The sequence below is a fragment of the Canis lupus genome, chromosome 28, assembly GCF_003254725.2.
Source record: "Canis lupus dingo isolate Sandy chromosome 28, ASM325472v2, whole genome shotgun sequence".
NCBI lineage: Eukaryota > Metazoa > Chordata > Mammalia > Carnivora > Canidae > Canis > Canis lupus.
In genome coordinates, this window is record NC_064270.1 from 11044824 (window position 1) to 11058079 (window position 13256).

Sequence of the window (13256 nt, forward strand, 5' to 3'; positions counted from 1 at the left end):
TTATTGATGCAAATGTTTTTATTTTGCCACTTAAACCACAGTTTCCTTGTGCTAGCCTGACAGGGGCAGGGATGTGGGCAGGCTGCTGGACTGTGGGTTATAGCAGGAACAGGAGGGTTAGTAGCAGGAGTGGTGAGATGCTCAGTGTGAGTGTCCAACACTTAGGGGAATATCATGCAGCCCAGGTGTACTGTTAGATGGGAAGAGCTGAGGCGCGGTTTCTTCTCATTCTGGTGAGGAATGGGTCCCATATAACCTAGAGCTCAGGAGACATTTCCAGTCCTGTTCCAAATGGAGCAGGCCAGTGGCAGTAGTCTTTCATTTACCCCTGTGGGGCTATCTGTCTCCAGTCTCTCCTCCTTCTTTACCTCCTGGGCCTTTTGGCAAAAGTCCCTGTAATTCCTGGGGAAGATAATGCTATTCCCAGCTCCTTCCCTGGATCAGTGTCTGATTTGATGGAGGTAGCTTGTAGGGCCTGGCTTCTTCCAGTTCCGGCGGATCCTGGCACTTGTCCTCCTGGAGTTCAGATACTGATCACCAGAAGCTGTCTCCGTGCTACCACTCTGTGGGTTGGCCAGTGGAGCGCAGGGCTCGGGGATTCTGCGGAGAACAAGTGTATAATAGGCCCACATCAATAGGAAGAACAGAATGGGAACTAAAGAGATTTGGGTCACAACGGACTATTAAAACAGACTGTTCAGGGTAAAACAAGACCAGAAGCCTGGTTTGGTCTACCCCCTGAAAGCTAAAGCCCAGGCAAAGCTTTCACATTTCTGTAAAGAGAGCTGGGCTAGAACAGGGTATGTGATACTCAGCATTTCTCCAGCTTCCTCATGCTGTACCCATGGCAGCCATCATCAGTCAGCCATGATATGAGACTGGAGAAACAAATATCCTCCTTAGCAAGGTATATTAAACAGGAATTGCAAGTCAACTGGAGGTAATATGAGCAAGGGCCTGATTTACTCCCCCGGACCTGATGACTTGGAAGACCTGTTCAGGTCTAATGTTCTAACTGGGGGCCCTAAGAAAGCAGTGGGAAGAATAGAACCCAGATCGTAACCCACAGTGATTGGCTAGGCTGTGTGGTTTGGCTTGGCCTTGTGGGGTTTGCGGTTCCCAGGCTGTCCGTGACCTAGGCAAAGGGGGATGACTAGTGAAAGTTTAAAGATCCTCAATTTTGAAACCTCATTGCCTCTACGAAACCTTCCTACACTATGTTCTCCATAATCCCACAGGTAAGATTGTGATTGTTACCTATTCTGCAACAGGGAAGCAATTTTTTTCTCCCAAACAAAAATCCCTCCCCTGGCTGAGACTCACTGCAAAATTAAGTGATACCAATAGGGCCCAGGCCTTCCTTCCCATGGAAGTTCACAGGGTCAACATGACTCTAGTAGTAACTGCAGTCACAGGCACTGTGTAGACCTCAAAACCCCCACAGCAGGTGCTTTACAGTGAGGCCAAGTCAGTGGTTCCAGGTCACCCTGCCAGGTGGCAGGAGCATGGTGGAAGGGGCATCATTGGTGCTCACCTTCCCTCAGCCTTCCAGTTCCAGGAACCCACCTGAGCCGGCTGCAGTGGTGCAGTGAGTGGGCCAGTGGTTTCAGCCGGGGGGGCCTCTTCCTACGCAGCCTCCTCAAGGCTTCTGCCACACGGTGGTCTCCTGCACACTCCCAGATGATCTGTGCTCGCTCCTCAGCCAGCTGGTCCCCACTGCGCTGAAACAGGCCCTGGATCTGCAACAGCTCAGCGTCCTGGAAGATGTTGGCCGAGGCCTGCTTGCGGCCCCGGGCTTCGGCTGGAGCTTGCCAAAGGGGCGGCTCACTCACCACAGAGGCTGGGGTGCCCATCCTGGATGCTCTGGGGAAGGAAAGCATGGAGACACTTCAGTCAGTAGGCCATTCCCAAACCTGCAGCCTGACGGATGCAAGGGCTTCTGGTGTTTCTATTCTCCAGGAGTCAACGTGCACTAAGTCTTAGTCACTCTAATTTTCAGGGCACCTGGGGGATATAATGTGAATAACGACAAACTTTGTTATGAAGTGCTTATGTGTACAATACATGTACTATCTCACTGAAGAGTCACAGCAACCCGTGAAGTAAGAATGGTTTATTCCCACCATACAGATGAAGAAGTGTAACTTGGTTGAAATGACCCTTTGCAGTCACAAAGCCTTGCATAAGCAGAGAGCTGGGAGCAGAACCCAGGTCTGTGGCTGTAAAGCCCAGGCCGACCCGGGATACCTACGTCCTGAGGACAGTGCTGACAGCAGCCACGGAACTGTGTTGAGCCTTTAAATGTATTGGGCATGGCTCTGAGAGTTGTAATCCCACAACCACCTCATTGAAACGTGATAACAGCAACCCTATGGGTAGATACTGTATCCTCATTTCACTAATGAAACTTTAGAATGGAAGCCAGGTCTCTCTAAGGCTCTGTAGCACAGAGGTGAGAAGGGTTTTGGGGTTGGAATATGTAGGTTGGAATCCCACTTCTGGCCACCTCCATCCCTGAATGGCTCACTTGCTTCCTGTGTGAATGTGTGAGCTGCACCAATTCCTACTTCACAGGGCCACAGTGGGGACTTAGGACAGTGTTAGGAACGGTGCCCCCCCCCAAAAAAAAAGAACGGTGCCCAACGTTCTATTCTGCTTTTCCAGCTGGAAAACAGAATGGTCATCCTACCTATTTTCAAGACCCTAGAGACACACCAAGTCCATATGGTTCAGTAAGCACAGTATGAAACAGACTAATCAGATCTAACTGCAGACCAAAAGGCCATGGAGAGGAACATAGGGGCAAAGAGGTGGCTACAGGGTTAGAATATACAACCACGGGCAGAGGTTGGGATCTAGAAGAGTTCAATAAAAGGAAGGCTCATGTCAATGCCCTCCCTCCATAGGAAATGAGAATTAAATGATCTTCCTCAGTTCTAGAGAGTTCAGTTTGAGTAACAAAGACATTTGAGGCTCACTCCCCCCATCCTTGTCTCCAGTACAGCCTGAAAAAGCTATGAGATTGGAAAGCAGACCAAAGACCTTGGCATTACACAGAACTGGGCTTGAATCACATTCCTGCCACCTTCTTAACTGTGACCCTAGGCAAGTTACTCAACATCTCTGAGCCTCTGCTTAGCTGTAAAGTAGGGCTCATAACCACTTGTCAGGATTGCTGTAAGGACTGCGTGAATCCAAAAAAAAAAAAAAAAAAAAAAAAGGACTGAGTCCAGTGTGGTATCAGGTACCAGATAAGAGCCAAATAAATGCAAATGCCACCACACCCTCTGTTCTCACCCCCACACCCTGTCCCTTTTGGCTTCCTTGACTTTTGTAATTGGATCAAAAAGAGGATCTCTTTTCCTCTGTTCTGGCCTAAACCAGCTGAGGATTTGCCTGTGCTCCTTTCACCCTTCAGCCCCAGTGAAGGAAGGCCTAGTGGGGAAGGCCTGGCTGCTACACCAGACCTCCTCTCATCCACGGTGAGCTACAGAGATATCGGTCAACCAGAAACCAGCTTAAAAAGGGAGTAAAAATTAAAATACATTTCAATACAAAATGTCTATGCTCCTTGTAAAAAACTCAAACAGAATGGACATCACATAAAGCATTCCCAGCTTCACGGCCCTTAACACTCACCTGCCTTTGTTTTCCTGAGACTTTGAGACCTCTCTCCAACTCTGATCAGACTCCTCAAATGTAACTGGCCCTCCCTCAATAACCAACCTCCTTATTCCAGTAATTTCCAAACTCACCCTGTCCCAGTGCCTAGGCCTCCTATCATAAGAACCCCACTTTCTTCAAAAGGTTTAATAACTAAAACCTCCACAAGAGGGCATCCCGGGTGGCTCAGCGGTTTAGCACCGCCTTCAGCCCAGGGCGTGATCCTGGAGACTCCAATGGAGTCCCACGTAGGGCTCCCTATAGGGAGCCTGCTTCTCCCTCTGCCTATGTCTCTGCTTCTCTCTGTGTCTCTCATAAATAAATAAAATCTTAAAAAAAAAAAAAAAACTGCACAAGACTCAGATAAATTAACTCCACAAAAATTGTGTTTTTTATCTGGAAATGGGAATTTTTCAATCTACATCTCCTTAAGCACTATTTTGAAATCCAGTTAAAAACCTGGTATGTGTGGTAATCAAATCCCCTGAATTGGATGATAAAAAGTGACCAAAAAACAATAGTCACCAGGTAACACTTTCAGGCTGATGTTAAAAAACTAACTCTGGGTCATTTACTGGTGATAGGACAATATGCATGATATTTCATCCTCCAAATAGTTCTAGGAATCAAACACTGTTACCTTCCTCCCAGCTCAGAGAGGAGCAAAGAAAGCCAAGACACAGATTCAATGCCAGAGGCTCAGCCAAGGCCAGGACCTGGTGTAAGGGGCTGCAGCTGTGTTTGAATACCTCGGCTGCCTTCACAGCCAAGCAGCACCGAGCAAACTGAAGCCCATCATTTCTGTGGGGGAGAGGGCTCTGTTCTCACCTAATTCATAAAAGGGGAAACCTGCCACTTGGAAAGGGAACAATGACGAGCCCACACACAAGGTAGGGGCGGGGTTGTAGAGTTTATCTTTTCTTGAGTGTCAGAGCTGTTGACTGTGATCTGCTGTTGTAGCCTTGAACCCGCAGCACTCAGAGTTAGATTCCCAGCTCCCACAAAACAAATCTGGAACCACAGCTCAGCCCAGCCCAGTGCACACAGTACCAGCTCCTGAGTCAGAGGACTCTGAGCCCTTGTGCCACTCGCTGGCTGAGGAGCCTCCAGTACTTCACATCACCTCTGTGGGCCTCTGTTTCCCTCATACACCAGGAAGAAGGAACAGCTTCGTGCTTTTGGTCTCAGGGCGTGTGTAGTCAATGGTTCTATGACGAGGCTAGGTCTGTACAGAAGCAGTGACTGGATTTGCTCGTCTGATGAGGCCTTAATGCAACGTGTATGGACAGGTCTGGCTAATTAGGTGCCAGGAAATTCCCCAACCAGTAGTTCCTCCTTTTCTGCTCTCCTCAACCTTCCCTAGAGATAAGACACTGTTTTTGCTGCTGTGGGACTTGGGGTTAGGGACTGGGAGAAGACAGAGAACTCACTGCTCTAAAGCACTCCAGTGACCTACGCTGGCTGTGGCCAAGCCTGGGGCAGCCTCCTAGGCTGGTCTGGGTGGCGGGAGAAGAGGCCATGTTGGGCTTCTCTCAGATTCAGGCAATCTTACCCTCCCTTCAGAGAGAATGGCAACAGGATTAAGTAGCAGCAGCTGCCTCAGGGATGACTTGGAGCCCAACTTCCCAGATATTCACAGCCACCAGTGTGTGCTACGAAGCCCTACAAGGCCCCACCTCCAGCCTCCAGCATCCCAGTTACAGCAAGTTACAAACACACCAACAAACCATCTGGGTGAGTCTAAGCCTCCAGCTTCAAACATACCCTCCATGCATTTTGGGGTGGGGTGCCTTGGTACCTCTAGATTTTGAGGATCTTCACTCTTGGCTTTGCCTGCCCCTGGGAGTCAGCCAGCAGTAAGAGAATAAAAATCAATATGAGATTTCACATAGGATTAAACTTTGGGAAAATGAATTAGAACACTTTTATTATCAGAATAAACTTTTTTAAAGATTTTATTATGTTTATTTCTAAAGATTTTATTTATTCATGAGAGAGACAGAGAGAGAAAGAGAGGCAGAGACACAGGCAGAGGGAGAAGCAGGGAGCCCGACGTGGGACTTGATCCTGGGTCTCCAGGATCACGCCCCAGGCTGAAAGCAGTGCTAAACCGCTGAGCCACCTGGGCTGCCCTAAGATTTTATTTTTAAGTAATCTCTACACCCAATGTAGAGCTTGAATTTACAACCTGAGATCAAGAGTGGCTCACTCTACCAACTAAGCCAGCCAGGCTCCCCAGAAGAAATATCTCATCTTATTCAATGTGTTATTTCCCCCCTAATTTCTTGGACAGGACCTGAATTCATGGGAAGTCAGTGTATACTTGAACAATGGTACTTTTTTGAAATGGAAAATGACACCATAGAGATATTAAAAGATTACAAGTGGATCTTTCATCCCAGAGCTGACGTGAAAGAATATAAACATGGGTCTGTGAACAAATGAGTAAAAACGCATTGCAAAATACTTCAGCATGACACAAAGTAGCTTAAAAATGAACCCCCAAAGTAAATACCAAATGTGGAAAAGGACAAAGTTCAACTTGTTTTGAAATAGGCAATAAATGAATTATAGAGCTCTAACAAAGAAATATATTTAAAAAGTGACTCACCATGCAATGAATTTGTAATACATAAATATAGCGCACAATTGAGCACCCTTTGTAGTCTATGAAGCTCAGTTTAGACAGCTAGCTATTCTGACCATGGTCTCAGAGAGGCACAGGTAACCAACTACCAGAGGCAGAACACACTTGCACGAGCTGCCAGCAACTGCTTCCACACTCAGCTCACCTCCTTCAGATAACCCTGGTGATGGTAATAATCTGTAATCAGAGGCAAAGGGCCTTTGGAAAAAGAACTGGAGGCTCTGGCCCAAGGCCCAGATCAACACTTGTGGCCCTGGCCTGCCTCCCCTGTCGCTGGACAGCAGCCAAAATCTGTGGTTCCTCCACTCGGAGGCGGAGTCAACAAGGCCGTGTGAGCTCCCAGGCCCTTAAGGCCTACCCTACCCCGAGAAGAAACTGAGAGAACTGCATACATGTCAGTCTGCAGATCTAATGTGGAAGTGGATAAAAGGGCCCTACTCCTTTGGTCCTGAGACCAATTCTCAGACACGACTGGAAAATAAACTAAGTGTAGAAATAACCCTCTTCAAGAGTTCAAGAACCCTGAATTCTGGCCGTGCCACTGAAAACTGGGTGACATTGACAAGCCTGTTTCCCCTGCCTCATTTTGCCCATCATCAAATGAGTGAGAATAACTAACCCTTAAAGGAATAAGGGTTATTCCCTTATTCCAGTACATTGCTGTACTGGTGAAAGCATCCATTCCAGTACATTGCATCATGAATGAGTGATGTAAGGGAAAGGCAATTTAACAGCCAGGCAGTATAGAATCGTTGTCATTTTCATGAAACTCCCTCAAAAGGGGCCTTCACTTGGGAAAAGATGGCAAAGGGGAATGGATCCATGTGTAGACCTTTAAATCACAGCTGCCAGTGAGGCAGCTTGCTCCATGTCAGACACAGAACATCACTTTCAAATAGGTGATCTTTTTAACTCACCCCTATGAGGAAGCACTATAACTAAAAAGGTTATACCCATTTTACAGATGAGAAAACTGAGCTCAGAAAGGTTAAGTGACTTGCCCAAAGTCAAACAGGAGGTGGGTGGTGAGGCTGGGATATACCCAGGTAGTGTGATCTCAGCGCCCAGCCTCTCAACCACTGCTATTTTTGTTCCTGCCAGATGGTTGTCGAGGTCTTCAGGGGAAGGAACGACCCGGAGGCTCAGAAACCTCTCGGAGCCTGCTATCTGCTTCTGCGGGCTTCGGAAGGCGCAGGGATCGAAAGGCAAGTCTCCCAAGCCTGCCTCGGCGCCCTCAGCACTCCACGGCCCGCAGGGAGTTAGAGCGATTACTCACCGCGCCGAAAGGCAGCGCCGACAGACCTCAAATCGGGATGGGGCAAGCTAAGAGGCGCCCACCCCAACCCTTCGCGGCTTTGGCAAGGGCGGGCGCTTCCTGATGCGAAGGCGCTCACGAGGTCCAGGCGGCGCTCACCCACGGGTCGAGAGCTTGGGAGGGGATCTCCTGGCCCAGGCTGCAGGGCCACATCCCCAGCACAGGTCAGCCCCCGGGGCTCAGACGTGGCCGCTTCGCACAATGCCGGGCCCTAAGCGGACTCCGGGTTCGGGTCCCAGCGGCACCGGGTCTGACGGCCCGCCCGCCCGCTCCCACCGCAGCGCGAGCCGGGCCTCGGAGCTACGTACCTGGCTGCCCGAGGCGGGCCACCTGGGTCACAGCCGCGACTCGGGGAGAGAGCGCTCCCCGGCCGGGGAGGAGCCAATCCTCGGCCGAGCCTCGGCGAGAGCTCCGGGGCGAGCCTCCCAGAACCGAACGCGGAGACTCCGTGGGCCAATCAGCAGCAGCGGAGGCGCGAGGGGCGCGCCGGGCCCCGCCCCTTCCCCCCCGCCGGCCTCGGAGCCCAGCGCGAAGGTTCCCCGGGCCCAATCAGCCGCGGCGCAGCGGCGAGGGGCGTGTCCGCCGGGGCCCCTCCCGCCCCCTCGGCCGCCCTAGCGCGGCGCCCGAGGCGCCCCCTTCATTGACGTCAGCACCCGGGGAGAGCGGGGTTTCGCTGGCGCGGGAGCGGGGCGGGGCCGCATTCCAGCCTCGGGGTGCGGCGGCCGCGGGCCCTGCGGGTACACGTGACGCGTGCCCCTCCCCCGGGCCTGGGCGCCGCGCTCCCGGCCGCGGTGGCCTCTGCAGACGGACCCGCAGTGCCTTAGATTCGTCTCCCTTCTGGCTCCAGCTCTGAGGGAAAGGAAGAGAGAGTGAGAGCGTGGGCTCCGAAGCTAGAATGCCGTGGATTCGAATCCTGAATCAGCTGCGCAACCCTGGGTCAGTCAGCTAAATGAGCCATACTGCGTGCGAAGATTTTATACATTCAGGGGACAAGGGTCCATCAGGGACCCACCGCGTCCAAGTTCCTTAACCTGCAGTGAATAGGAGACGTCTGTAAGCCCGTGCCCTGGGGGAATTATAGTAAGGAAGGCAGACATTAAAAAGGTTAAAACGGGGGATCCCTGGGTGGCTCGGCGGTTTGGCGCCTGCCTTTGGCCCGGGGCGCGATCCTGGAGTCCCGGGTTCGAGTCCCGCGTCGGGCCCCCTGCGTGGAGCCTGCTTCTCCCTCCTCTGCCTCTTTCTCTCTCTCTCTGTGTGTCTATCATAAATATAAATAAATAAATCTTAAAAAAAAAAAAGCTTAAAACATTTAGTAGTGGTTACAACTGTGATAAACATTATAACTATAAAAGGATCAAACGGAGGAAATTCAATTCCCTGTAGGAGGTCCTGGGAGAAGGAGAAGTAACTTTAAGCTATGAAGAAGTTGAAGTTGGTCAAATGAAGAGGAGCGGGTCTGGGAAGAATGCTTAAGAAAGAGAGAATAGGGCATCCCTGGGTGGCTCAGTGGTTTGGCGCCTGCCTTTGGCCCAGGGCATGATCCTGGAGTCCCGGGATGGAGTCCCACACCGGGCTCCCTACAGGAAGCCTGCTTCTCCCTCTGCCTATGTCTCTGCCTCTCTCTCTCTCTCTGTGTGTGTATCTCTCATGAATAAATAAATAAAATCTTAAAAAAAAAACATAAAAAAAAAAAGAAAGAATAGCATGTGCAGAGTCTAGGAGGAAGCTTGGCTCAGGAGGACTTAAAATGAGACCTAGAGGGGAATCCCTGGATGGCTCAGCGATTTAGCTTGTGCCTTCAGCCCAGGGCCTGATCCTGGAGTCCGGGAATCAAGTCCCACGTCAGGCTCCCTGCATGGAGCCTGCTTCTCCCTCTGCCTTGTGTCTCTGCCTGTGTGTGTGTGTGTGTGTGTGTGTGTGTGTGTGTGTGTGTCTCCAATGAATAAATAAATAAAACCTTAAAAAAAAAAATGAGACCTGGAGTAAGACTCCCAAGGGAGAGAGTGGTGAGAAAGCAGAAGACAGAGGCGGACAGTGAAAACATTTCCATTTGACTCTCTGAGGAGAATAGCATTATATATACTTGTCTAATAGATATTTTATATCTAAATGTACCAGTCAGCACTTTACAGATATTAGCTCATTTCATCCTCATGAAAAATTTGTGTTTTTAGAAGGCCACTTTGGCCACAGCTTGGAACGTAGATCAGAAGGAGTGGGAGTGGATGCAGGGTCCAATAGGATCTTTTTTTTTTTTTTAAGATTTATTTATTTATTTGAGAGACAGCATGAGGAAGGAGTTGTTGGGAGTGGGGAGAAGGAGAGAGAATCTCGAGCAGACTCCCCACTGAGTGCAGACTCCAACGCTTGACTCAATCTCAGGACCCTAGGATCACTATGCTGATATCACCGCCTGAGCCTAAATCAATAATCAGATGTTTAACCAACTGCAGCCACCTATGAGCCCCCAATAGGTTCTTGATAAATGCTTGTTTACTTCCTTGGAAGAGGAGGAGTTATTTGTACACTGGTTCAAAAATGGTCAGGAAGGTACCTGGGAATAGGGAGCTAGGTCTCCCTGATTTCTTTTTCACTTCAAAGTTGACCTTCATAGTCATTTAAGTGTGATCTCTCCTCTGTAAAAGTTGCGAGGGAGAAGGAATAAAAGCCAGCACATAAGGATTTGTGGGTCCCTTTCTGCAAGGTGGAAGGGATGTTTGGGAGCTGTTCTTCCCCATCCCAAGGTCTCCAGTTTCTCTTTCTGTCCTCTACAAAAACATCAGCAAATGCTTTGCTATAGTTAAAAGGGTTTTAGCAGCAGTTTCTCTTTGCTTTTTCTGAAGACCTAGGGAAATAGCAAATGAATAAAGAAGTCAGCAATGTTCATCTCCAATAGAAGGCACTGATTGCTGCAAAACCTTTCAGCCAGCTGCTTGGCTAAAGAAAGGAGTGTGTGGAGTCCTAAATAGGGAGACTGAGCTTCTGAACCAGGGACACCCTGTTCCCCAGTCTCAGAAATAGAAAGGGCCAAACTCTTGGCATATTAGTACTTGGAGAGCCTAGGACTTCTGATACCAGGAGCTCAAATGAACATACCAGGGTGGGAATTGGGAACTTGTGGCTTCTGGGTCAGACGTGACTAAGGCTGGGTGGAGAACATCTGGTGTCTCCAAACATTTTTGTAGGCATGTGACCATGCGCTTATCACACAATGGAAACATTTCTATTGTTAGAGCTTTATGATTCCGTATGTCTGATGAGAAGATAGTGCACTTCCATCATGCAGGACTGGAGGATCTGGGATCCACCTCCCCAGCAGGGAAGGCCCTGTTTCGAAGAGAAAGTCAAATCTGAGGCTTGGAGCCCTGGTGTAATTCAGGCCAAGATTTGGTTTTACCAAGAATCAGATTAAGGTAAAGTGAGTAAGGAATACTCCTTGGGTGCAGTATTTAAGGGGACACAAAAAAAAACTCAGTAATCAAGATAAATATTTTAGTGTAATATTTTTAAAAATCAAAATTAATGTAAAGCATCCATGATGAACAAAATATCAACACTTAAAGACAAGCTCTGGTTTGTTTTATGACCTGGTGTCATTTTGCAACAAGAATGGTCATTTCCAATCAGCCCGTGGTTCCCACACAGGTTGCTGTTATGCTCCCTTCCAATTAGCTTTCTGAGGGTTGAAAATAGTGTGTGAACCGATTGGGCAACACAAGTCTTTATGGATGGCCATGTTTTTTTTATTGTAGGGCTTTCATCAAATTTTTCCATTTGATTCACAATATGGGAGAATATTTTGATAGGTGTGTATAGGAGTGCACATGTTTCCTTTTGCCTCAAGTGCCAAGAGGGCTCAGTAGACTACTAATTTCTAGGGGAGTAGAGTCTAGAAAAGGAGTTTCAGCTGTTCAACCTTAGGCAAATAACCTCTCTGCTTTCCTACTTCCTCATCTATAAAGTGGAAAGAATCATAGGCACCTCTCTGTTTTGCTGTGAGGATGAAGTGAGGTGCTATAGGCATAGCGCTCAATATAAGCCTTGCTACAGACACTAACCCAACATTTGACCCCTTCTCTCTCTGTCTTGCAGGAATTGTTCAAGCAGCTCTTACAAATGGTTCCCCAGTGGAGTTGAGGTTTGTTCCAAAGGGTTTGTGGTTGCTATCTGTCCTATTCTGCGGGGAGCAGAGAGAACATTGTGTGACTCTCTTGAGTTAATTCTGTTTTTCTTGATCAGCGATCTTGGTAATTCTAAACTTTTTAAAAAGCACCCTTCTGGGGATCCCTGGGTGGCTCAGCGGTTTAGTACCTGCCTTTGGCCTAGGACGTGATCCTGGAGTCCCGGGATCAAGTCCCACATCAGGCTCCCTGCATGGAGCCTGCTTCTCCCTCTGCCTGTGTCTCTGCCTCTCTCTCTGTGTCTCTCATGAATAAATAAATAAAATTTAAAAAATAAATAAGTTGTAAATGTATACATATGTTTAAATGTATTATGTGTGCATATATACATGTGTATGCTTACACACAAACACATACAAGCACATACAGCTGTTCTCCAGCTGTGTCTGCTGAGAGGGCCTAGAAGCAATGATACCACAACAGGGATATGCACATTTACAGTTCACATACTGAGTTCTCTCTTTTTTTTTTTAAAGATTTTATTTATTTATTCATGAGAGACAAACACACAAATACAGAGGCAGAGACACAAGGCAGAGGGAGAAGCAGGCTCCATGCAAGGAGCCTGATGTGGGACTCGATCCCAGGTCTCCAGGATCACACCCTGGGTGAAGGTGGCGCTAAACCGCTGAGCTACCCGGGCTGCCCCACATATGAGTTCTCAATATTCTCCACAAAAGGAACCATGGCCCCTTGGGGAAATGATCAATTCAGCCACTGGGGTTGAGAAAGTTCAGGATGATTCTAGAATATCTTGTCCTAGAAAGCAAAGAAGTACTCGAAGAAAAATGTGAACACATCAAAGGGACAAGGAGTCCTTTTATAAGGGCTCCCATTAGCAAATGCAGAGCATCAAAATAAAGCATGACGCTAATAGATTATAATCCAATGAGTGAAAAAACACCTGAGTCCATAGCACTATAAATAAGTGAATAGGTAAACAGAGGAGAAGAAAAAGGCTTTCCTTATAGTAAAATGCCAACTAATAAGTGTACAAGGAATAAAGCAGCTAGAAAATCATTAATGGCTACTAAAACAGCCCGGTGGCCAGTTATAAAAAGGATTGTAGGGCAGCCCAGGTGGCTCAGCGGTTTAGCGCCACCTTCAGTCCAGGGCTAGAGACCCAGGATCGAGTCCCATGTCAGGTTCCCTGCATGGAGCCTGCTTCTCCCTCTGCCTGTGTCTCTGCCTGCCTCTCTCTCTCTCTCTGTGTCTCTCATGAGTAAATAAATAAAATCTTAAAAAAAAAATAAAAAAAGGATTGTAGCAGCTTTGCATATTTTTTGTTATATATACATGGTGTTTTTGTACATAGTAACCTTTTCTCTCTCTCTCTCTTTTTTTTAAAGATTTATTTATTTATGATAGACATAGAGAGAGAGAGGCAGAGACACAGGAGGAGGGAGAAGGAGGCTCCACGCAGGAGCCTGACATGGGACTTGATCCTAGG

General features: G+C 48.3%; 2 protein-coding genes across 6 annotated transcripts in view; one reads left to right on the top strand and one right to left on the bottom strand.

The window, feature by feature from the left end:
• Positions 1–7871, top strand: part of PI4K2A (phosphatidylinositol 4-kinase type 2 alpha) — a 40842-nt gene extending 32971 nt beyond the window's left edge. The window contains exon 9 of the mRNA XM_049103633.1: positions 7412–7871. Within this exon, the coding sequence (XP_048959590.1) occupies positions 7412–7573 (162 nt within the window). The 3' untranslated portion in view covers positions 7574–7871. The remainder of the gene's footprint in view (positions 1–7411) is intronic.
• Positions 1–13256, bottom strand: part of AVPI1 (arginine vasopressin induced 1) — a 25251-nt gene continuing 11995 nt past the window's right edge. For 2 of the 5 annotated variants that reach the window (XM_035707692.2, XM_049103634.1), the window contains exons 2-3: positions 1567–1863; positions 1–600 (exon numbers count right to left, since the gene is read on the bottom strand). In XM_035707692.2, coding sequence (XP_035563585.2) covers positions 441–600; positions 1567–1863 — 457 coding nt within the window. In that variant the 3' untranslated portion in view covers positions 1–440. Of the gene's footprint in view, positions 601–1534; positions 1864–5427; positions 5503–7933; positions 8106–13256 lie in introns of those variants that run through there. The other 3 variants (XM_049103635.1, XM_025466819.3, XM_035707693.2) reach the window with 3 other exon arrangements.